The sequence below is a fragment of the Podarcis vaucheri genome, assembly GCF_965113315.1.
Source record: "Podarcis vaucheri genome assembly, chromosome: 2".
NCBI classification, from domain to species: Eukaryota; Metazoa; Chordata; class Lepidosauria; order Squamata; family Lacertidae; genus Podarcis; species Podarcis vaucheri.
The window spans coordinates 32,362,883-32,388,474 of NC_138760.1; the positions used below are offsets into that span (position 1 = coordinate 32,362,883).

Consider the following 25,592-nt stretch of genomic DNA (forward strand, 5'->3'; position numbering starts at 1 on the left):
GGACAAACATCCTCTGTCCACAACTCAGGGGCCTGAAGATCTCACTTTGTGGTTTTGGCACAAAGCACAAAACCACAGCTCGCCCCTATACACGAAGCCAAGCCAGAGCACAACTAAATGCAGCACAGCCATCTTCTCAGAAAAACTCTTCACAAGCTCAAGAGGTCAAGACACGAAAGCTTTAGCAACTAATCTACACTTAATGACCCACCCAGTGGTATTCAGAATATCACTCATGAAATCACTCAAGATATCCCTCAAGTAATTAAGGAACAAAAGAAGAAAAGGCACACTAATCTAGGAACTTCCTCTCTGCCCAGAACGTTGGAGGCTATACACCACACCCCTCAACAGTATTTATAGGAACTCAAACACCAGATTCTGCTCTGTTCCAGTAACAAGAAGCCGAAAGCACCAGCCTGAAGATGACGAGTGAGACCTCGTCGAAACGTCGCACAGACACCCCGACTCTTACACGGGAAGACACCCGAAGACACCAAAACCAACATATATATATATATATATATATATATACACACACACACACACACACACACATATATATATATATACACACACACACACACACACACACATATATATATATATATATATATATATATATATATATATAGCATTTTTCTTTTTCTTTTTGGAATATATGGATGTAATCTTTAATTTATGCTTTCTCTGTATTTTTTTTTAAATGCAATAAAGATATTTTTTTTAAAAAAATAAAATTAGAAAGCAAGCAAGCTGAGGGGTTTCTTCTTCTTCTTCTTCTTCTTCTTATGGGCTAACACAGCTACTTTTGACTTTAAGAAAAATGTTCCAAATACATAGAGCTAGTGCCCCCACATGAATGCAATACTGCTAAAATCTAGAGAGCTCTCCCCTGGGGCATCCTGTCATTGTGCAACAGGAATTAGGTAAGGCCATAGAGGAAAAGGCGGGCTGTACATCCGAGAAGCTGTTTACAAGTCCTCTTAATTGAGGACAGCACACCCACAATGTCATCGTTTGTGCAATCAGGCTCAAATTGGTTTTAATTAAATCTCAGCCAAGTAGTTTGAACCAGCGACATCTGTCCCATCCCCAGCAGCTTCAGAACATGCTTCTGATCATTTTTCTTTCTTCTGGGGACAGTTTACCTTTTCATTCCTCCTTTGTGGGATAACTGAACGCAAATAACTGCAGCAATAGGACTGACCCCCAAACACCATGCTTGGGACTCCGTCCTTGATGGTGCCCTGTGTATGTGTAGGATGGGGAAAGACAACATGGTTGTCCTCAAAAGTTGCTGCACAGCAGACCTCAAGACTGCATAGCATCTCTTTGAATCAAAAGCTTGCCAATATATTTTACTATCGTGGCCCACCCAAAAGCACAGTCTTAGCAGTTCTGGACCTTGCAATACTTTGGGACAAATTGAGCACCCATTCTTGTGCTTTTAAGGCAGCACGTACCTTGCAGAAATAGAGGCAGTGAGAGATTTTACTTTCTTGGGCTCCATGATCACTGCAGATGGTGACAGCAGTCATGAAATTAAAAGACACCTGCTTCTTGGGAGAAAAGCAATGACAAACCTAGACAGCATCTTAAAAAGCAGAGACATCACCTTGCCAACAAAGGTCCGTATAGTTAAAGCTATGGTTTTCCCAGTAGTGATGTATGGAAGTGAGAGCTGGACCATAAAGAAGGCTGATCGCCGAAGAATTAATGCTTTTGAATTATGGTGCTGGAGGAGACTCTTGAGAGTCCCATGGACTGCAAGAAGATCAAACCTCTCCATTCTGAAGGAAATCAGCCCTGAGTGCTCACTGGAAGGACAGACCCTGAAGCTGAGGCTCCAATACTTTGGCCACCTCATGAGAAGACTCTCTGGAAAAGACCCTGATGTTGGGAAAGATGGAGGGCACAAGGAGAAGGGGAGGACAGAGGACAAGATGGTTGGACAGTGTTCTCGAAGCTACCAGCATGAGTTTGACTAAACTGCAGGAGGCAGTGGAAGACAGGGAGCGCCTGGCGTGCTCTGGTCCATGGGGTCACGAAGAGTCGGACACGACTAAACGACTAAACAACAACCACCTTGCAGTTCAATGCACTCAGCTCTAAACATTGTGCAACATCTTCCAACAGAACTGCAATCCTGAATGCTTTTTGCACACTTTCTCTCTAGCGATTCCCAGGGAAGTCAGTGCAGGACTTGTCTTTCAAGCAAAAGTGATAGGCACAACAAACTCAAGGTGTTCATGTGTTTGAGTACGACTGTATAGGACATGCAACAGTAACATTCCCAGCAGTCTGGTTGTATCCAGAGTTTTAGAAGCCAAGGGATAAGCTGTGAAAAGCTAGTAAAACAAAATGATTCAAGCAACAATTTGGCAGAACTAGACTGATCCTTGTATTGTATAAATATAGGTTAGTAGGGAAATGAAAAGAGACTATAAAAGAAATATGCAATTGTGCGGTATAAGGTAATTGATAAAGTACAGTGAGATTAATTGGAAGTTATTTTAAATTTCCTTCTTTATAAGTTTTATAACTGATTTCAGTATCGGGAGTATAAATGATGTTAGTTATACTAATTTTGTTGTTTCTTATATTGTGGTTGTTTGCTTGACTTCTTCATTATTTGATTGTATGTTTATTTGTTTGTCTGTTTTCCCATAAATGTATTTATTTCAAATCCATAAAGATATACTTTAAAAAAAAATGATTCAAGCAACAGGTAGCTAAAAGTTTAGAGCCTAAACCAGCACCACAGTGTAGTAACCCCTTAGATTCAGCCAGAACACAGACAGTGAACATAAAGGTTCAAACCAGCAACTACAGCCCAATTCTGCATGGAGGCTGCAGGTGAAGCTGTGTGAACATCCCTCACTACTGATGAATCAAGGATAATGTTTCCTGCCGTTTGGCTGTGACAAGAAGAGGTGCTCCTTCTTCCCAGCCCACAGGATGCTACTTGTACCACGCTATATTAGTATAAAAAGACAAGAGAGGATTCCCTGTTGCTTATGGGCAGATCCTGCCATCTACTGACAAGACCCATGCTAGACATTTTAAGACGCAGCTGCCACTCTTTCCCAACCTCCTTTGTTTGCACTTATGGGGACATCCCACTAGGACATCAACCTGGGTTGTTGCTGTTTTAATGCAAATCTTGTTAAAGGTACCCCTGCCCGCACGGGCCAGTCTTGACAGACTCTAGGGTTGTGCGCTCATCTCACTCTAGAGGCCGGGAGCCAGCGCTGTCCGCAGACACTTCCGGGTCACGTGGCCAGCGTGACAAGCTGCATCTGGCGAGCCAGCGCAGCACACGGAACACCGTTTATCTTCCCGCTAGTAAGCGGTTCCTATTTATCTACTTGCACCCGGGGGTGCTTTCGAACTGCTAGGTTGGCAAGCGCTAGGACCGAGCAGCGGGAGCGCACCCTGTCACGGGGAACCGCCGACCTTCTGATCGGCAGGTCCTAGGCACTGAGGTTTTACCCACAGCAGAGGAAGTAAATTGCTCCTGTTTTCAATTAACTCTTGTGAGTGACTGAAGAAGCTAGAAGCCTTGAAGAATATTTTTTTTTGGGGGGGAGCAGGGGAGAGAAGAGAGAAATGACATAGGTCTTTCCCCCCTCTTAGCTTCACCAGCCCCACATTCCAGGATGGAATTAAGTATTTTAGCCTTTTCCGTAATGGCGTCCCGGTTTTGAAATGCCTTCCTCAAAGAGAGGTATACCAGGTACTGACTGTCGGATCTCTAGTGCCAAGTAACAACCTTCCTATTTGCCCAGGCATTTTAGATCTTGCCTACTTTGATTTATCCCATTTTTTTAAAAAAAAGAAGTTTGATATTTTGGGGGGTTTTGGAAACTTTTGATAGTGGGCAGTTAAAATATTGCAAAGCAGACTTGCTTTCTGTTCCACCCTGAATAGGCTGCCACAGTAAGGCACCTTCAAATTCACTCTGTGACGGTAAACCCATTCCTGGGAGACTTCCATCCCAATACTGGATGGGAATCACAAGGGAGCACTATCTGCTCTGAAGCCTCATCCCACTGCAGGGAAAATAACTCTCTTTGCGACTAGAACAGGACAGCAGAGAAGAGACACAGCAATGCCTCCTAGCTGCAAGGAGAGAAGAGGCAACAGATCTGGTAGTGGAGTAGGACAGCTAAAAATAATCCCAAGATATTTCAAAGCTGGCAACTCACATGCTCCTTGGCTTTCAGATAGTACAGGCATGTCCAACTTTCAAGAGACAGAGATCTACTCCCACTATAAAAAACTGGCAGTGATATACCAATGTTTTGAGCGTGTTTTTAGAAAGCTTGTTGAGCTTGCGTTGAATACAGTGGTACCTTGGTTCTAGAACTTAATCTGTTCCGGGAGTCCGTTCGACTCCCGAAACCATTCAAAAACCAAAGTGCGGCTTCCGATCGGCTGCAGAAGCTTCCTGCACTCAATCAGAAGCCACAGAAGCCGCATTGGACACTCGGCTTCCGAAAAACGTTCACCACAAACCGGAACAATTGCAGCTTTCGGGAGCCAAGCCGTTCGGGAACCCAGGTACTACTGTATACACTTCCAGAGTTAACGCTAAATACATTGCTTCTGGTAAATGAGCCACCATAGCCGTTAGATGGCTGTGAAAATTTGTGTCCCAGGCTTTTTAGACTCATATACCCATGTACTGGGACGCGGGTGGCGCTGTGGGTTAAACCACAGAGCCTAGGACTTGCCGATCAGGTGGTCAGCGGTTCGAATCCCTGTGACGGGGTGAGCTCCCGTTGCTCGGTCCCTGCTCCTGCCAACCTAGCAGTTCGAAAGCACGTCAAAGTGCAAATAGATAAATAGGTACCGCTCCAGCGGGAAGATAAACACCAGAGAAGTAGATAGGAAAAATGTGCATATTACCAGTGTAATATTAAACAGAAGAACAATTTCTGACCACCTTCCAGCCACAAGAGGAAGACCAAGCTGGGAAGAAATGTATCTTAAACCCTAAATAGCTCTGCTTGGCAATCCTCGTTCTCCTTTCACATCTTATTTATCTTTGTGCCAGTGCATTGAGAGTGGGAGCGAAATGTGTTTCTCCAACTTTGTTGGGGAATATATGGATGCAGAGTTGCGCTGGACAGTAAGCAGCAAAAAACAGAACTTGCCGCTGATACTGAAAGAGGGGGAATAACTGAGCACTGGGCCTTTCATAACCTTCAAAATCAAATGAGACCATTTTGCTTTGTTGTTATTTTCAGGGTGCTATTTTCATTCCGCATTCCTCTGCCAAATGGCTGCATCAGTGGATAATATAAATATATTTATTCGGTGTAATTGCCTCCGAGACCATTCCCATACTAGTCCTTCTACTCTGAATCCCAGGAAAATTAAGAGAAGATTACAGAACCCCCAAGTTGCTAAGATCACTAGGCATGAAGTTCCAAGGTTGAGTCTAGAAAAATTCCACTGTATACACTTCGCTCTGCTTCTGAAAGTAGCAGACGACCGCCATATTGCCCAATGTGTACAACACCAGTCAATCATGCTGGTCCAGATGGCTTGATGTGGTCATCCAAAAAGAGGATCGTTTAAATACACCGCCATCTTGGCTGCTGCTCTGTCCTTGTATTAAAATGTTTCTTCCTGTTTTCTGGCACAGTGGAAGCATTCTGACATCTCAGACAGGCTTCTTTAGTTTGTCAATAGCAAGCTGACTTTCAGCCATTTGCTGCTGCTTGCGTTTCTTTATGTCCCGGTAAGCTTGGACAACCCTTTCTCTTTCCTCCTGCATGATCCTCTGGCGAGCAAGGGATGTGTGGAACACTTTTGGAGTAGAGGGTGTCCCACTGGAGCCCAAGAGAGAGGTGAGCAGAAGCTCCTTCTTGCCGGCCTGGAATGTAAGAGAGATTGGTTCAAGTTAAAGAAGCACACAGAGGAAATAGGTTATAGATTGAGTATGATCATGAACACTGAACCAGCTTACAGAAAACAAACCCTGAAATACCCGAATCTCTGACACAGCTAGTTTGATAATAGTATTGCTAACACCAAGTCGGTGTTCTTCCCAAGCTTTGCTACCGATCGTGTAAAATTACTTCCTGTATAGGTAGCGGGGTCACTGGCAAAGTTAGAAGACAGAGATAGAATTTCATGCAGCTACATAACTTACCTTGTCTTTGACAACACTCTTTCTAGGTTTCGCTGTAATTGTTGGGGGCTGTTCAGCAACCTCACCAAACTTCACCGAGTCTGAAAGGAATGGCAAAGAGGTAAGCTCCAAGGGACTGAATTGAGATGGAGATAGCACTAAAATAGATATATTCTCCTCCCGTAATATCCCATTTAGCAGCCTGAAGTCCAGTCTAGAGGCCAACACAGCCACTCCCATTTGTCATGTCACAGCAAAGAACAAGTGGCTTTCCATCCTGTACGTTAGTCACCACAGTACACAGCAACAGAGACTACGGTTCAGCTCCCATTCAAATGTACCTGTCCCTATTACAAAATTCAGCACAATGCAATTACACTTTTATATATTTCAGCTGGGAATTTGTTGCTTTGGACATAAAGGTGTGCCCTAAAAAGCAGGTGTCCAAACTTTGGAAGTGGAGCTGGAACCAAGCTTCCTCTTGACAATAGATTTGCTTGATAGCAAAGACCACCAGGCTTTGGCTTTTAATTATCTGGTTTCTTCAGTGTTTGGGATGTTTTAGTCCTGCCTTTTAAAAATACGAAAAAGTTTCCGTTTTTATTCTGTTTCAGCTTTATGTTGATTTTACTCCATGTGTTATTTATTTATTTATTTGTTGTTATTACATTTGTTTAAGAAAACGACTAATGAGTAACAACAGCAACTGACAGAGAGACTGGTGGTTCAATTGATGAAAGTGATTGCAGTGCTAAAAACTCCTAACACCAGCTCTCCATGGCTGGATGCTACAGCAGATGGCATGTAGCTTAAGGGTGCATTCATTTTCCAATCCTTCTTGGCTGTGTGTGTGTGTATGTATGTATGTATGCATGTGTATGTGTGCATGTGTGTGGGGGGGGGGATGTTAGGTGTTTTTAAGCTGCCCTGAGTGGGGATTTTGCACCAGAAGAGCGGGATAATAAATAATACGCAAATGATTTAACATATCACTATAAACAGTGATATGCTAAATCAACTTTCTGTTCCCGCACAAACTGCAAGTTTTTGTTTTATAAAGTACAAAGAAACTTTATACTTTTTGAGTTGAACTTAGACTACAGCCTTATGAAGATGCAGACAAATCCCATAATCCAAAGCAATTGTGTATCCTGTTGTAACATAAGTCAACACCACAATCCTTCTCCTCAGTATGAAATTCTCAATATCCAGATAGAACTACCACCACAAAAATAAATGCACACTCAAAGCACCCCTTGGAAAAAAATATGCATGCAGGAAACATCAAGAAAGATGTGGTGGTTTTCAAACCCTTGGAATTCTGTAGCAGAGATTTGGGGTGTTCTGGAACTCTGAAGAAAGCCGAAAAGCCATACATTTAAAAATACTTCCCCTACCTTTGAGAAAGTCTTTCTCCAGCAATGCTGCTTTTTTCTCCTCTTTCTTCCTACGGATTTTATCCAGCTTCTTCTTCTGAAAACTAGAAAGCAAGTTTTGTTGAAGAAAGGATGCAACAGGAGCTGTACACATGAATTTCAATGGAGGATGAAGGGAATACAATTCAGAGCCCCAATCAGAGCAAAGAGGGCTACAAAGATACTGTGTCAATAAAAGGCATTGTGTACCTGGCTATTGGCCACCTGCGGCCAAGTGAAGGTGTCTGGGTACCAGGATGGTGCCTGACATCTCCACCACCTGGAGGCGCATGCCTGAACCGTTTGCACACACTAATACCACATCCCGTAGAATTCTATCAGTTATATTTTATCTGCACAATTGGAATGAATTTTAGGAACCAAATTGCTTTTTCTGTGCTGCCTGAGCTGGAGCGGTGAAGAACGTTAACAGTTTGTTGTTGCAGCTTGCCTTCACTCACAGTTGTGAAGAATATTCTTACATTATGAATAGTCTGTGTCACCATTAAGAAAAAGAGGTAGGAACAGGCCAATATCTATGTGGACTGTGCCTGGATCAAGTGACTTTTCTTCTTTAAGTTCTCAAAGTTCTCACCCTAGCTCAAGGTTGTCATCTGAACTAGCCAGGTGTTTAACAGAGAATCAATCACAGTCAGCCTATCACTTGAAAAATAAGACTTTAGAGCCATCTTGCCCCAAAATGGCAATGAGACATTTCATTTTGGTGACAGTAAGCTTGGTTTAAGGAGCCATTTGGCACCTAGCTTATATATCTGAGTTTCCAACATTAGCTGCAAACTAAGGACGTGGGTGGCACTGTGGGTTAAACCACAGAGCCTAGGGCTTGCCGATCAGAAGGTTGGTGGTTAGAATCCCTGCGACGGGGTGAGCTCCTGTTGCTCAGTCCCTGCTCCTGCCAACCTAGCAGTTTGAAAACACGTCAAATTGCAAGTAGATAAATAGGTACCGCTCTGGTGGGAAGGTAAACGGCGTTTCCATGTGCTGCTCTGGTTCGCCAGAAGTGGCTTAGTCATGCTGGCCACATGACCCAGAAGCTGTATGCCGGCTCCCTTGGCCCATAAAGTGAGATGAGCGCTGCAACCCGAGTCTACGACTGGACCTAATGGTCAGGGGTCCCTTTACCTAAGGGATCAAGCTTACTCTTTCTTCCTCTGGGACTTTTCTGGGACTGGCTCTTCTTTTTCAGGTTCACGCTGCAGCTGGTGTTTGGTAAGGAACATCACATGCTGAGTTTCCCGCTCAATGCGCCCGATGTAAGTAGAATCTCCCTCTCCTTTTCGCCTTTTGAATTTTGGCACAGGTATGTCACCCTCCAGTATATGACCTGGCTGCTTCTCTGAGATGAAAACACAAACTATTACAGTCTTACTGTGCCCAACAGCACCCAGAGAAATAAAGCAAGATGAAGACAAAAAAACCTTTATTTCCCTGGCCCTCTACAAAACAAAACTAGACAAGCACAATTCTATTTGACAGTGGTCCAAGCTAGAGCAGTCTAACATACTTCTGTGGGGCATAAATGGGTGTCACACCATGTCCAACCACCCTAGATTTCCCCACCCCCAAAATGTCACAGTCCTGGCTCCGCAACTGAATATAGGATCAAATTACATTGGAATCCATTAACTTCCCAATATAGCATGTGTTTTTTGCATTGATTGTGTTTATTATTACAGAGCTCCTTAGAGCAGATAGCTGCTGGCCCTCTGCCATAAGCAGGCAACGGATGTTGTTGCCAAAAGACAAATGGATTGGCAATGAGTTATTTATTTCCTTAATAAATTTACACCCAGTTTTCATGAAAACAAATCCACAACAGTTATGCTGTTACTGACTGATCAACTCCCCACGCCAAAGCTTAATGAACTGAAAGTTGCAGAGAGACATATGTGTGTATGCACACATGTGCTTTTATGGTAAATAGACTGTAATCCTAGAATTGTAGAGTTGGAAGGGACCCTGAGGATCATCTAGTGCAGGCATCCCCAACCTGCGGCCCTCCAGATGTTTTGGCCTACAACTCCCATGATCCCTAGCTAACAGGACCAGTGGTCAGGGATGATGGGAATTGTAGTCTAAAACATCTGGGGGGGCCAAAGGTTGGGGATGCCTGATCTAGTCCAACCCCCTGCAATGCACAAATATGCAGCTGTCCCATATAGGGATCGAACCTGCAACCTTGGTGTTATCAGAACCATGCTCTAACCAACTGAGCTATCAGAGTTGGGTCCATAGTGTATGTTGGAAAAACATGAAGACTGCTTTTTTTACCCTTTTTCTTTTTCTTCTTGCTCTTGGGGTTCTTTAATTCATCACGGCTCCTCATTATTTCCCGCAACCGAAAAGGAATTTCTTGCTCATCCAGGCACTGAGTTTTCTTCTTCTTCATTTCTCTACAGGTTTTTTAAAAAAGGGGGGGGTGTTATTGGCAAGCTTGTACAGTTTGTTTCAACAACAGCTGCCACCAATTAAAATTTCAAAATTCCTTTGTTAAGTATGACTTGAAGACCAGCTTGAATGACAGGTTTAGAGCAGCTGTCCATCACACAGGCAACTAGCAGGCAAAAGCTTGTGCTCACAATTTCACAGGCTGCTCCATATTAGAATGTCAAGGCTACACCATCTGTATGGAGCAGCTACAACAATGTCCACATACAGGACAGCTGCAACAGCATCATTTATTACATCGTGACATCAATGTTTTAAGCAGGGGTACCTAGTATATGCCCCTCCAGATGTTGCAGGGCTAAAACTCCCATAACCTCTGACAAGCAACAGAAATTGGGAAGCCAAGACCTGAAGGGAAACAGGGTAAGCACTCCTGGTATGAAGTGGCAATTGATTACATTTACCCGAAAGCAACACAAGATTAGGATAATAGTTATAGTTTAGCAACACCTGGAGGGTGTCTATATATACAGTGGTACCTCGGGTTAAGAACTTAATTCACTCTGCACATTCCAGAGGTCCCTTCTTAACCTGAAACTGCTCTTAACCTGAGGTACCACTTTAGCTAATGGGGCCTCCTGCTGCCGCCGCACGATTTCAGTTCTCATCCTGAAGCAAAGTTCTTAACCTGAAGCACTATTTCTGGGTTAGCGGAGTATGTTACTTGAAGTGTATGTAACCTGAGGCACCACTGTATGTCGAACACTGAGCACTGAGTCTACTACTGCTGATCATCTGAATAAAAAACAATGAACCTCAAGCTTGACCTCAAGTTTAAGCCGCACCCATTCCCGAGTACAGTATTAAAGCAAGTTTTGTTGCGTGAGTTTTGGTGATCTTGAGCCGGGTTCCAGACGCAGCTGACATTCCCAGTGCCATAAAAAAAGAGAGAAAGAAACCCGAAAGGCACGCTTACCCCACTACCGCGAAGCGTACAACCGAAACCCGACATCGGCCCGCTTTTTAAGCAAGCCGCTGAAAAACCTTTCAATCCTCAGCTCCGCGTCTGCGATAAGGAGGGTGATGCGCATCACGCGGGCTGTTGTTTGTCAGCACCCCCCTCCCCGGGACAACGCGCACACCGAAACATCACCGGCGGGATAAACACTCACCTGCCCCTTGGAGCAGCCCCTTCCCGCGAGGCGGTGGCAGCAGGCGCCACCTGCGTCCGCACCTTCCTTTTGCCCATCGCGCCTCTTCTTTCTTTTCCGCTTCACCCACGTGCGCCAGCTCTACTTCCGGTGCCCTCCCTTTGCCCGCTTCCCATTGGCTGTGCTCTTTTTTCCACACGCCCACCGTTTGACATCTCGTCGTTCCCCTCCCTCGAGGTCGCTGAGGCCATTGGCCGAGAGAGATGCCAGTCTCGGCGCCCGGCGCAGGGACGGGGCGTGGCTTCTTCCCAGGCAATCCGGAGCTGATGTGGATGCTGCTGTTAGTGGGCGCCCTCCGGTGCAGCCGGTGGCTGGCCGGGGCTCAGGCTGCAGCCGCAGCAGCGGCCGGGCGCTCGCCGGGGAAGGTGAGGGGGTCCGGCGGCGGCGGGGCGAAGCTGCTGAAGGGCACAATTGCATGCCCGGTCCTGAGCGCGTTTACTGGGCAGCGGGTCGCTCTTGCCCGCGAACGGAGAAGCTGCTGGGAGGAGGCAAAGGGAGAGAGCAGCCGGGAGTCAGCTGTGCCTAAAATGCCCGCTTGAAGAGGCTTTTCCCTTTCGCTTTTTAGAGTTACAGGCCTCAGGCGATGGCTTGTGTTTTGTTTATAGGGCGCCACAGCAAATAGCAATAATGTTGTGGCGACTGTTTCTAGAAAGGGATTTGTGTGCTGCTCCACCATGAAAGGCTCTGATCACAATTATTATTACCCTTATTATTATTGTTAGTATCATAATGGTCATCATCATCATTATTTTTTTGTACCCTGCCCAGTGTTTTTATTCTAGAAAAAAAGGGGCCGGTACTCACCATTAAGTTGCTACACTTAGTGCCACATTTTAAACCAGTGTTTTTCTTCTAGAAAAGCTGCTGGCACTGTGTAGCCCCATTAAAAAAAAGAAAGCACTGATCCTGCCTATCTGACTGGGTTGCCATAGCCGCTCTAGGCAGCTTCCGTTATCATCGTCATTATCATTACAGTCAAACCTTGGTTCCTAAACAACTCTGTTATCATATGTTTTGATTCCCAGATGCCGAAAACCCGGAAGTAAATGTTCCGGTTTTCGAACATTTTTTGGAACCCAAGCGTGGCTTCCAATTTAGTGCAAGAAGCTCTCGCAACCATCGGAAGCCGTGCCTCAGTTGTCAAACGTTTTGGAAGCCGAACATTATTCCAGAACGGATTACATTTGACAACCAAGGTTTGACTGTATTTTATTTATACCCTGCCTAGTGTTTTTCTTCTAAAAGGGGGGGGGGGACACTACTTGCCATGAAGTTGTTACAGTAAGCACCACATTTTTAACCAGTGTTTTTCTTCTAGAAAAAAATAGTCCTGGTACTGCATACCCCCATAAAAAGGCACTCACCCTGCCCACCTGACTGGGATGCCCCAGCCACTCTGGGCAGCTTCCAACATATACAAAAGCATATTGAAATACTAAACATTAAGAACTTCCCAATACAGGGCTGCCTTCAGATGTCTTCTGAAGGTTGTGTAGTTCTTTATCTCCTTGACACTTGATGGGAGAGCGTTCTACTCAGCTACAATAGCCCTAGATGTTTCTCCAAGTCCTCAGTATCCCCCAACCCACAGGGTCCATGGATCGGGGTGGTGGGAGTTGGAAGTCCGGTAACAACACCTGGAGGACCACAGGTTTGCATCTCCCTGTGTGGCGTTTAGTATACATGCATTTGTTGACGCTCCATTTCTGTTCAGACTTCCCACAACACACACTTTATTTACAGGACTTGTTGCCTCAAAACGTGATAGCTGCTGACTGAGGTGGCTTTAACAAGAGGTTGGGCAGATTCAATGAGGATGGCTGCTTGCCCCAGAGGCAAGACATATGAGTTTAATATGTTGCAGATTTTAAAACCCTTCGGAGTTTGAATTTGTCATTACTGATACTGCAATTGAGATATACGGTATAGCACATGGGTAGGTAGGCAAACTAAGGCCCAGGGGCCGGATCCGGCCCAATCGCCTTTTAAATCCGGCCTGCAGACGGTCCAGGAATCAGCGTGTTTTTACATGAGTAGAATGTGTCCTTTTATTTAAAATGGATCTATGGGTTATTTGTGGGGCATAGGAATTTGTTCGTTCTTCTTCTTTTCCCCCAAAATATAGTCCGGCCTCCCCACAACGTCGGAGGGACAGTGGACCGGCCCCCTGCTGAAAAAGTTTGCTGACCCCTGGTATAGCACGTGTTACAAATTTTATGAATAAAATACATGAAATCTGGCAGATCACACCCTGGGATGGATGGGAAGTACTGGAAATAATTGATGGGGATATAGAAAGGGTTTAATCCATTTGTTTATGTTTTTGTTCTTGCTAGGAATGCATCTATCTATTCAGGCACCCGCACAATTGTGGTACTGCAGTGCCTTTGCACAGATCCCATCACAAGTACTTAGTTAACATGTGGCGGTTCCCTGCAATGCTGATGGTCGATGGACGGCGGTACATGCACACAGATGCACAGGGCAATGGTTCCAAAAATACTACTTCCCTGATGGGCAAGGAGCCTAGCTCCAAGGAAGAGGCTGCTTCTTCAGAGGACAAAGATTCTGCTTTTGCCATCCCTCCAACACTTCTCCCCCCCACAAACTGTTGCATGAGTGGATGCCACAACTGTGTCTGGATTGCATACACTGAAGAGCTTCTGAAGTATTACCAGGACGGTGGAGAACAGGCATTAGCAGCTGTGGACAAACACATACAGGATGAGAATATAAAAACGATCTTAAAGATGGAGATCAGATTCCGAATGAAGAAAGACTGAAACCTTTTTAAAAGAAAAACAACAGCACTGTCACAGCTACATACCTCATGCCTGGTCTTGGGCCATAATCTATCCTGATTGTTTATTCTCCCTTTTCTGAAGTAGAAGGGGCAAGTCTAATTTTATACAGGAGTCCCAGTATTATTAAGCCTAGCGGGATGATATGCAGTCCTAATATTCTTTTAAATTTAAACTACCTGTTCTTAAAAAGATGTCCTTATCCTGTATCCAATGATGATTATTATGTTTAACTGTATTTATTATTTAATAATGAAAAACAATGCTGGTTTAAGATTGGAGTTAAGCCTATCTCAGGTTGGCTGATGACTCTTGTTATGAGTGCCACTCAATAGGATGATAATGTTATTTACTATGACGATTCAAAGTGCTTAAAAAGGTAAAGGTAAAGGACCCCTGACAGTTAAGTCCAGACACGAATGACTCTAGCGTTGCAGCGTTCATCTCACTTTACTGGCTGAGGGAGCCAACGTTTGTCTGCAGACAGTTTTTCCGGGTCATGTGGCCAGCATGACTAAGCCACTTCTGGAGAAACCAGAGCAGCGCACGGAAACACCATTTACCTTCCCACTGGAGCGGTACCTATTTATCTACTTGCACTTTGACGTGCTTTCGAACTGCTAGGTTGGAAGGAGCTGGGATCAAACAATGGGAGCTCACCCCGTCGTGGGGATTCAAACCATCGACTTTCCGACTGGCAAGCCCAAGGCTCAGTGGTTTACACCACAGCGCTTAGCCTACATTATTTCAGTAATCCTTATAGCTGCCCTGTTACATAGATTGAGGATGAGCCATAAAAGTGAATGGCTTCCATTGTCCTCTACTTTCCCCCATAAAGGGCCTACAATCAGCAATGCTGCTAAGGATGCAGCAAAGCAATATTGGGCAGGGCAGAGGGCTTGGCAGGTTTTGTCTCCACTTCCAGCAATGCTGCCAATTGTAGCTCTTACTTTGCCCCCTCAATGATAGGAAGAGCTTTTGTGGAAGAGAACTAGCACCCACAAAAGTGCATGCCCCTTCTAGGCCAGAAGGGGCAACCAACTGGAAACCCAGTGTATCACAGGCATATATTTCTGTGTAATATTATTATTGGGGAGCTGCCTAGTCATGTGATACCTGCATATAGAGTACTGCCTTTGATTGCCAAGTGACCACAAAAAAACTGGCAAAACTGCCTCTGTACCTTTAGGATCACTGTTAACTGGCACAAATCTGCCAGTGAACCTTTTTTGCAGAATGGATGAACATTGTGCCTGCTGTTAAAGGAGCCAATTAAAAAGATGGCATTCCTAAAAAAGAGAAATTTCCATTTGGCTGTGTTAATTCCACTTAATTCAGACCAGCTAACAATAGCCTTGCCTCATCGGTAAAAAGCCACAAACTGCATTTCAAAATCCCAGAGAAGGATCTTGTGCCAGTGGCGTAGCGTGGGTTGTCAGCACCCGGGGCAAGGCAAGTAATTTGCGCCCCCTCTGCCCTAGGGGCAGAGAGCTGCGAGTGCGAGCGCCCCCCCCAAGATGGTGCGGCCGGCCCCCCCTGCACCCCCCACGCTACGCCACCGTCTTGTGCAAAGCTTTATATTTCCTCTGGCCCCTTCTAGAAAAGCAAACCGCCACCCTTGTCCTTGGTTTGCCAGGATAATATCACTTACGATCCTTTCCTACCCCTTGCTCTAAAGGATTTCTCAGACAGCCTAATCGCAGGTCACTTTAATGGAACTGCTGAACGTTCCACGAATTACAGCTAGCTAGACTTTAGCAAATAGGATTAAGCTACATTCTGTTAAGTGAACACAGCTGGATCACTTTGTGTACCAACTTTTTTTAAAGAAATGCTTAATTTGGTGCAAGTGGCGTGAAACTAATTGTACTGAAATTCATTGGTAGGAATTCTTGCCTGTGAGAAAGAAGGACATCAGAAGCCTTTAATTCACCACGCCACCTTATGTTTACACAGACAGCCCTTTGTTTCTGATTCTTGCACGGAGTATAGCTGCAGCTATCTTCTTACTTTAAGATCACCAACTCTTTTTTTTTTAACCAGTTCCCGTGGCAGTACCTCCCAACAGCAACCTGATGGGCATATATTTTAAGGTGCAAAAGCAGGTCAGGACAGGTTTTGTTTTGTTTTCTAGCCAGATGGCAAGCTTACTTTCAGGACATTTTGCTTTGTAATGATCTCTGGTGTAGAGGAACATTTTGCAAGCAATATAGACCATTAGGTGGAAATGGCCTTAGCTCCTTGTAACCTACAGTTTCCTATTGCTCTGCTGAACAGCTGATCATTAAAGGGAACCTCTGTGTATCCTCTTGCACCCTTCTCTGCCCCTTAGTTCAATGCATTGAGAAGTCTTGCCTGCAGCCATCATCTCCCACAGTCACTCAGCACTTGGTTATTGCAGATCTTGTTTGTACAAGTATTCCACAACTGCTGTCTAAACATAGATAACACTTGTATTAGACTACCGGTAATTTGTGTCGTTCTGCTGGATGCCTCCAACCTCCTCTCACTAAGCCTTGCCATTCCTGCCCAAACCATATAAAACAGAAGTGGATGTGCAGCCCCTGCAGGCCCAAATAGGATATTTTGATTTCCTATGGTGACAATGTCTGCTGGCATAGGAGTATATGAGCCAGTGTGGTGTAGTGGTTAAGAGTGGTAGTCTCGTAATCTGGTGAACTGGGTTCGCGCCTCTGCTCCTCCACATGCAGCTGCTGGGTGACCTTGGGCTAGTCACACTTCTCTGAAGTCTCTCAGCCTCACTCACCTCACAGAGTGTTTGTTGTGGGGGAGGAAGGGAAAGGAGATTGTTAGCCGCTTAGAGACTCCTTAGGGTAGTGATAAAGCGGGATATCAAATCCAAACTCTTCTTCTTCAAACTGCACAGAACACCATTGGGCATGTAGTGTCGTGGAAGCGCATTTGTCTACTGGTTCTAGAGGCAACAGGCAGATGCTGAGCCTATCACAATTGATCTGGAAAAATTTCCATACATTTCCCCCACTCCTCATGTTCTGAACATCCAGCCCACAATGTACCTGTCATTGAGGTTGATACCGGATTAGAAACAAGAGATATAATCCTATTAGGAGGAGCAGAATAAATCTAGCAAACCCCTTTGAAACCTCTCCAGAGTGTTTGCAAGCTAGAGATACACTCACTGGCAGCTCTTAATTCTTGCTGCAGTGGTTCAGGCAAACGTTAACACTGGCGTCTGGTGAGTAGCAGCCCCCTTATGTTTTTCTTTGGCTCCTAGTTACCGACCTGTTTAGTCCACCCAACTTGCCGCTTCTGCTTTAATGTGGGTCCCGTTGTGGTTGTATTCCTGGGAGGATAGACCCAGCTATAGTCCCACGGGTGCAACAGACTGTGTGTTGAATTTCATTCTAATGCTTCCTCAGCCATGTGATGTCACTGGGTAGCTTTCGGCAAATACGGTCATATCTCGGGTTACAGATGCTTCAGGTTGCGTTTTTTCAGGTTACAGACCCGCCGAAACCCAGAAGTACCGGAACGGGTTACTTCCAGGTTTCGGCAGTCGCACATGCGCAGAAGCACCAAACCGCCATTTGCGCATGCGCTGAAGCACTGAATCGCAACCTGCGCATGCGCAGGTGTGCCACTCTGGGTTGCAAATGCTGTGGGTTGCGAACGTGCATCCCGCACGGATCATGTTCGCAACCCGAGCATCCACTGTACTGCCTTTCTGCCATAGGGTGGCTATTAGCATGCATAATATTAATAATTTTATTCTTTGTACCCTGCCTATCTAACTGGCTTGCCCAGTGTCTCTGGGCAGCTTCCAACAAATATAAAAGCATCATAAAACTGACTGATCCTGCAATGCTATGCATACTGGCATGAGAGGAAGTGAGACTTCCAAGGAATAGCAAGGCAGCAAAAATAAAAAAATAAAAATGAACAGCTTTTTGTAGCTTGACGAGACAGCTTGGTGTTGGCAAATATCAATGAAGTTAATGGATACGGGAGCATAAAAGTAGATGTGAGAGTTGTGGCTAATTTTGTATAATTAAACAATGGGGTGAATGTACGCATTTATTTGATTGGCTGCATATATGAATCATAACTTTTTTAATGGTTTGGCTTTTTAGATACAAGGTGTGGGAATCCTCAGAAAAGCAATTAAGATACTAAATCCTCCCTCATTTGCTAGAATAGCTGTGGAATGAATATCATGATCTGGAAAAATTAACATTACTGAGACTGGGAGTAGCAGGGTTATGCAGGATATGCAGCAGTTTTCAGAGAGGGATGGTAATAACTAATGAACAAAAATAAAATCCTCTCCCCCTGAAATAATAATCCTGTAAACAAGTGCAAATATTAGCAAGCTTGTTTACTGGAGAGCGGGAGAAAAGGTTTAATCAGATTAGCATTTGTTTAGGGATTTATCTACGAACAAAATAAACGCAACAGTGCACCAGACCAATGGCCCATTTATCCTAGTGTCCTAACGACAACAGCCGGCAGCTTTTCTTTGGCTAGGCTGTGTGATCTGCTGAGGGCACATAAAGCAACAAACCAAATTTAGCTGTCCATTGGGTGCGCATGGGCACATTCTATCTGCACTGCCGTGTGTCAAGTGCATTGCCATGCCAGGTGCGTTTGGCACGCGTCATTCGCCGAGAATAAATTTTACATGGCACTCTCCTGTGTCTTCTTGCCCTCATTCCTAGGGATGAAAGTGAAATAGAAAACATCGGGTGAGTTGAACAGTGAGGGGCTTCTACAAGGCCACACCCAGACAAGGCCGAGATAAATCAGGTATTTCCTGGATCCTAGCCAGCTACTTTTTGAAGAAAAAGAAGAGTTTGGATTTGATATTCCGCCTTTCACTCCCCGCATCTGGGAGCCCAAGGTCACAGGTGGAAGGAGTGGGGCGGACATGTGCATCCCTGCACCCCACAATGCAGTTTGATTTTATAATTCCAGAATAGGATGACACTTGCCCTTAATCTAGCACACAGAGCCAGTGAGAGCCAGTGTGGTGCAGTGGTTAAGAGCGGTAGTCACGTAATCTGGGTAACCGGGTTTGCGTCTCCACTCCTCCACATGCAGCTGCTGGGTGACCTTGGGCCAGTCACCCTTCTCTGAAGTCTCTCAGCCCCACTCACCTCACAGAGTGTTTGTTGTGGGGGAGGAAGGGAAAGGAGAATGTTAGCCGCTTTGAGACTCCTGAAGGGGAGTGAAAGGCGGGATATCAAATCCAAACTCTTCTTCTTCTTCTTAAGGAGTCTCAAAGCGGCTAACATTTTCCTTTCCCTCCCTCCCCCACAACAAACCCTCTGTGAGGTGAGTGGGGCTGAGAGACTTCAGAGAAGTGTGACTGGCCCAAGGTCACCCAGCAGCTGCATGTGGAGGAGCGGAGACGCGAACCCGGTTCCCAAGATTACAAGACTACCGCTCTTAACCACTACACCACAATGGTTTCAGATGGAATAATGAGTGTTTAAACATCAAAGCTTAGTCCACACATGAGTTCCAGTCCAAGTGTAGAGATAGTCAAGTCTCATGAACTACAAACTAAATACAGTGGTACCTCGGGTTAAGTACTTAATTCGTTCCGGAGGTCCGTACTTAACCTGAAACTGTTCTTAACCTGAAGCACCACTTTAGCTAATGGGGCCTCCCGCTGCTGCTGCGCCGCCGGAGCACGATTTCTGTTCTCGTCCTGAAGCAAAGTTCTTAACCCGAGGTAATATTTCTGGGTTAGCGGAGTCTGTAACCTGAAGCGTATGTAACCTGAAGTGTATGTAACCCAAGGGAGCGCTGTATTTCACTCTGTGCTACTTAAAGAGTGAATGGTGATAAACCTGGAACTGTTATGTATGGAAATATCTGTGAGGAGTTGTGTCTTGGAAGGCAAAAGCATCTTCAGGTGAGTTTGGGTATGCCCCCCTCCTGAAACCCTGCAGAGCCGCTACCAATTAGTATTAACTTCACTGGATTAGATGAGTTAATGGTCTGACTCAGTATATATATTCTGGAGTTAAAGATGTTGCACCTCATTTGTTTCTCTTCTTTGGAACACGAACTCAAGATGTGATGGAAGTTCAACAGCTGACGTAATTAGCTGTCCACAGAAAAACTAGACCTGGGAGTATAATCCTTTTCCCTCCTTCCTTTCTTCACAACAGATTAAACCACAGGAATCGGAAGCCATTTTTGGTGCCACGGCGTTTTCTCTTCACGGCAGCCATGAGCCTCGAACCTCCCAAGCCGGAAATCAAATCGGCCACCAGAGTGACTGGAGGTCCTGCCACCCCCAGAAAAGGACCCCCCAAATTCAAGCAGAGGCAAACCAGGCAGTTTAAAAGCAAGCCACCAAAGAAGGGTGTCCAAGGGTGAGAGATTGAGACGTTACTTGGGTGAAGAGGACTGATTTCATGTTCCTCCAAAAACAGCCAGTGTTTTGTAGTGGTAGCAGTAGTCTCGTAATCTGGTGAACCAGGTTCGCGTCTCCGCTCCTCCACATGCAGCTGCTGAGTGACCTTGGGCCAGTCACACTTCTCTGAAGTCTCTCAGCCCCACTCACCTCACAGAGTGTTTGTTGTGGGGGAGGAAGGGAAAGGAGATTGTTAGCCGATTTGAGACTCCTTAAAGGTAAAGGTAAAGGGACCCCTGACCATTAGGTCCAGTCATGAACGGCTCTGGGGTTGCGACGCTCATCTCGCTTTATTGGCCGAGGGAGCCAGCATACAGCTTCCAGGTGATGTGGCCAGCATGACTAAGCTGCTTCTGGCAAACCAGAGCAGCGCATGGAAGCGCCGTTTACCATCCCGCTGGAGCGGTACCTATTTATCTACTTGCACTCTGATGTGCTTTTGAACTGCTAGGTTGGCAGGAGCAGGGACCAAGCGACGGGAGCTCACCCCATCGCGGGGATTCGAACTGCCAACCTTCTGATCGGCAAGTCCTAGGCTCTGTGGTTTAACCCACAGTGCCACCCACGTCCCTGTTTGAGACTCCTTAGGGTAGTGATAAAGCAGGATATCAAATCCAAACTCTTCCTCCTCCTCCTCCTCCTTCTTCCTCCTCACCGCTATCAACAGCTAGCATCCCTACCAGTTCCAGGAGCAGTTTTAAAACCATTGTTTTGTGTATAGGAAGCAGGGGCTGCCTGGGGCGTTTTGTCCCCTGAGGTGAAATGCCCTGCTGCGTACCCTCCAACATTCCTCCAGTAAAAATAGGGACGTCCCATTCCATAATGATAATTTTACTATTTACATCACACACATCTTACTGGGTTGCCCCAGCCACTCTGGGCAGCTTCCAACATATATAAAAACATAATAAAACATTAAACATTTTTTGAAAAAAAAAAATCCCTATACAGGATTTGTTGAATAGTGGGTAGACATGGCAGACGACACAGCGATTTCTCCAAAGCAGCTCTTTATTTTGTAAGCTGGAACAGAACTGAACAGCAAACAGCTCAGCCGGCCTGCTTTTATAGGCAGCCGGCTGTCAACATTGTAGCAACAACAACCCAGGGTTTCCTGCCTAAAATAACTGACGTTGACCTGAGTGAAAACTATCTACAGTATCCCCCTGCTGGCCCAGGGTGAGAACTTCAGTACATAACAGGATTGCCTTCAGATGGCTCGAGAGTTGTAATAACTCCACACCCTCCAACGTTTCTCCAATGAAAATAGGGACGTCCTAACGAAAAGCGGGACATTCCAGGATCAAATAAGAAACTGGGACGGCTTCTCTAAATCAGGGATGTCCCTGGAAAATGGGGACACCTGGAGGGTCTGCTGCTGACAACAGGGGAGATATTTTGCAGAGCTTTGACACTGGTCTTTCTCTGCCCCTAGAGGCTGGGGAGACCAGCAGCAAAGCTGGGTGGCAGAACACGCCTGCCACCCTTTAGGTAGGTGCCACCTGCGGTAACCGCCTCACCCTGCTACATGGGTGGGCCAGTTTTAGAGAACACATTCAGTCTATAGGTCACACATTTAGTTCCAGTCTTCACAGCAGGTTTCAAAAACATTCCTGTTTCTCCTCTCCTGCTCCCAGATGACTCGAAATGGGAATTTCTGTGTTTGCCACAATGCTAACAATTTTGGGGGATTTGGACAAACCATGGTTTAGGGTCCCCCAAAATAAAGGAGAACTTTTCTGTGAGTGGAATTCAATGCAATGCTAAGTGGGATATGCAAATAGGGAACAAGGTCTGCTCACACCTAAATAACTGTATTTTTCCGTGTATAAGACTGTATTTCCCCCCAAATTTTTAAAGTTTAAAATTGCGGGTTGTCTTATACATAGAACGTTGCAATTAAATATTCTTAATTTTGGGCTCAAAAAATAGTGGTCGTCTTATACATAGGGGCATCTTATACACGGAAAAATGCGGTACCTTCCTTCTCCTTACTCCCCTCCTTTCTTGCATGTACCCCCATACCTGTCTGGGCGTTCCCTCAACCTTCCAGTGCAGATTTATGGGGTACACATGGGCAAGGGAGGCGAAGTTCTGTTGCATGATTGGAACCTGCTCTGCACATGTAACACCTTGAATCCTGCCCTGGGATAACAATTGCCATCCATACACATTTTGGATCCGACAATATTCGGATTTAAACTAGTGAAGCTATCCAGTTTGCACCCACAAGGAACAGAATGGTTTCTTATGAGTCAGCATGCCAGCCTGCTATGTGGAACAGCAAGCCAGAATGCTGACTCATTAATCAATCTGTTGGTAACGGAGGGGACAGGTCCAATCCTGCTACTTGTAACATTCTTCTTCTCTCTGCCAGCAGATTTTTCTGGCTGGGAACGATTCCTTTACAAGCAGCAGGTTGAAACCTTTCCCATCAGTGAATCTAGTCATTTGCCTATTCAGGAACAAATCTTCACAATGCCTCTTCCACTATCATCTTTCTCAATTAAGGAACTCACTTTCTCGCTGCCAAACAGGGCACTAAGTTGGTGATGTGGTGCAAATTGTTATTCTGGGGAAATGGCTGGTCCAGATATTTGACAACGATGCAACGATTAACGTGTATAGAAAATACTAAATTAAAAAAAAAAAAATCCTTCCAGTAGCACCTTAGAGATCAACTAAGTTTGTGATTCTTCAGATATCTGAAGAAGTGTGCACGCACATGAAAGCTCATACCGAAAACAAACTTAGTTGGTCTCTAAGGTGCGACTGGAAGGATTTTTTTTTATTTTGTTTCGACTACGGCAGACTAACATGGCTACCTACCTGTAACTAGAAAATACTGAGCTAGACAAACCACTGGCCTCACTTGCTATGTTCGCTTGGAAATGCAATGTACCGTACTTTAATATTCATCCGTCTTGTCTTGTCGGTACTGCAGCAGATAGAACTCAACGATGGCATGCTGAATTGCTTTCGTTTAGGTTTCAAAAGTGCAAGGTTTGCCAGTCCGAGACATGGTTGTAATGTTTACCATGAATCTGGTTTTCTTCTTCTTTTCTTTCTTGATTTGTGCAAATGCAGGTTCTGAGCAAAAGATATTTAGAATATGATTAATATGTCAGGCACCATGGCAATAGCATGCATGTGCCTTTTAGACTGTGTTTCGGTTGTGTCCTGCAAGGAATCTGTGGCAACTTTGCCCAAAGCTAGTGAGGGCTCTGCCATGTATGGAATTATTGAATCAGTGGCTCTCCTGAGACTTAAGCTCTTGCATGGAAAAATCACCAACAGCTCCATGTGGAGCCATATAAAGAAATTATATCAGGGATAGACCACATGTTGCCCTCTAGATTTTATTGGGCCACAACTCTCACCACCCCTGGTTGTTGGTCAGGTTAGCTGGGGCTGATGGGAGTTGTAGTCCAACATCTGGAGGGCATCACATTGGCCATCCATGGATTATATAATGTGGAGGAATGATCCGGGTTGGGTGAAAAAGCCAAATGCATCGTAGACTGCTCATTCTCTTTTCCTTTGCAGATTTGGCGATGACATCCCTGGTATGGAGGGCTTGGGAACAGGTACCAAAGATTCCTATTTTTAGCACACCACACAACATTAATCTGCACCTTTGTTAGTACAAAAACTGCCTGGTTTCTCTTTATTGACGTTTTCCGCCTACCAAGGAATCTATGTGTTTTGCCTAAGGATGGAGGCAGGCCTGGGAACCAGCTTGTGTTTGCATGTCCTGAGATTGTTTCTCCTTCCCAGAAGTCCTTAGTGCAACCCACTACCTCCACAGCACTTGCAGCGCTTTCTTTGCGTGTTTACTAGTGCTACCTCCTGCCATTCATTGGTTGAGGACTGTTTTTAATCGCTCGTCTTGGCATCCCCACTTTTGGGTAAGGCCATGCCAACATACCATGCGGTGTTTTGATAGAGTCCCTTCTCTCTAAACACCACTGCACAGAAACTGAAGTCCTTACTTCACATGAGCTACATTTATGATTATGAATCCCCACAATTGCTTCCTCGACCAGTGTGAGAGCCAGTGTGGTGTAGTGGTTAAGAGTGGCGCACTTGTAATCTGGTGAACCGGGTTCGTGTCCCCGCTCCTCCACATGCAGCTGCTGGGTGACCTTGGACTAGTCACACTTCTCTGAAGTCTCTCAGCCTCACTCACCTCACAGAGTGTTTGTTGTGGGGGAGGAAGGGAAAGGAGATTGTGAGCTGCTTTGAGACTCCTTAGGGTAGTGATAAAGCGGGATATCAAATCCAAACTCTTCTTCTTCAGTTGTCACCATAGGCCTTTGGGGCAGATTTCAGCCTAGAAGCACAATGACCTTTGGCAATAAGCATATACATAGGTTGCCCTGATGCTTCTCTCTTTCTTTCAGATATTACTGTGATCTGCCCCTGGGAAGCCTTCAGCCACTTGGAGCTACACGAGCTGGCCCAATATGGCATCATATAAACACACAGAGGCCAGAAGTGGGGCTGCATGGATATTTGCCTTCCCTCCAGTTGAGGAGGCAGCTTCTGTGACCTTCCTTTTATCTGTGCTCCTAGCCTCTTTAAATCAACCAACTTTGCAGAAATCAGCTCTCAGCCTCCAGCAATTAATAAAACCAAAATAAAACCCAAGTGAGCAAGTATTACGCTTGACTTTATGCTATTGTCTCTATCTGCGATGAACCTCCCATTGCAGCTATAGTTTGCAAAAATAGACATCTTTACATGTATAGTAGTTTCTCCATTTTATGACTTCATATCCTCCCAATATTTATCCAATGAAAATAGGGATGTCCCATTCCATAATGATAATTTTACTACTCCACCAGCCACTCTGGGCAGCTTCCAACATATATAAAAACATAATAAAACATGAAACATTTTTTAAAAATCCCTATACAAGATTGCCTTCAGGTGGCTCGGGAGTTGGATAACTCCATACCTTCCAATGTTTCTTCGATGAAAATAGGAACATCCTAAGGAAAAAGCAGGACATTCCAGGATCAACTCAGAAACTAGAATGGGTTTCTGTAAAATAGGGGTTGTCCCTGGAAAATAGGTACACCTGGAGGGTCTGTGTCATTCTCTTCATTCTTATCTATTCCCTGGAAGTGGAGAGGTGGTGGTAGTGGGGAGGTTTAAAGCAGTGGATGCAATGCGGCTAGCAATCACTGGACCTGGTGGGTC

General features: G+C 45.2%; 3 protein-coding genes across 7 annotated transcripts; 2 read left to right on the top strand and 1 right to left on the bottom strand.

The window, feature by feature from the left end:
• Positions 1-5,304: 5,304 nt before the first annotated feature.
• On the bottom strand, positions 5,305-11,270 carry CCDC137 (coiled-coil domain containing 137). Of its 2 annotated transcripts, none has more exons than XM_082212869.1 (6): positions 11,142-11,270; positions 9,853-9,974; positions 8,722-8,917; positions 7,543-7,625; positions 6,167-6,246; positions 5,305-5,887 (listed from the first exon to the last, which is right to left on the bottom strand). In XM_082212869.1, exons 1-6 carry the CDS (start codon positions 11,216-11,218, stop codon positions 5,675-5,677), a joined length of 771 nt encoding a protein of 256 aa, XP_082068995.1. In that variant the 5' UTR covers positions 11,219-11,270; the 3' UTR covers positions 5,305-5,674. The 2 variants fall into 2 exon arrangements, with proteins under 2 accessions (XP_082068995.1, XP_082068996.1); XM_082212870.1 differs by having other exon boundaries at positions 9,853-9,958; positions 11,123-11,247.
• Positions 11,271-11,399: 129 nt separating this feature from the next.
• OXLD1 (oxidoreductase like domain containing 1) lies at positions 11,400-14,272 on the top strand. Its single transcript, XM_082213741.1, has 2 exons — positions 11,400-11,545; positions 13,517-14,272. The coding sequence occupies exons 1-2, from the start codon at positions 11,447-11,449 to the stop codon at positions 13,961-13,963; spliced, it is 546 nt and encodes a 181-aa protein (XP_082069867.1). The 5' UTR covers positions 11,400-11,446; the 3' UTR covers positions 13,964-14,272.
• A 1,276-nt stretch (positions 14,273-15,548) lies between these two features.
• Positions 15,549-25,048, top strand: PDE6G (phosphodiesterase 6G). Of its 4 annotated transcripts, none has more exons than XM_082212941.1 (4): positions 15,549-17,198; positions 20,140-20,346; positions 23,934-23,974; positions 24,791-25,048. In XM_082212941.1, exons 2-4 carry the CDS (start codon positions 20,201-20,203, stop codon positions 24,865-24,867), a joined length of 264 nt encoding a protein of 87 aa, XP_082069067.1. In that variant the 5' UTR covers positions 15,549-17,198; positions 20,140-20,200; the 3' UTR covers positions 24,868-25,048. The 4 variants fall into 4 exon arrangements, with proteins under 4 accessions (XP_082069067.1, XP_082069068.1, XP_082069065.1 ...); XM_082212942.1 differs by lacking the exon at positions 15,549-17,198 and adding an exon at positions 18,176-18,766; XM_082212939.1 differs by lacking the exon at positions 15,549-17,198 and adding an exon at positions 19,505-19,880.
• Positions 25,049-25,592: the final 544 nt, after the last annotated feature.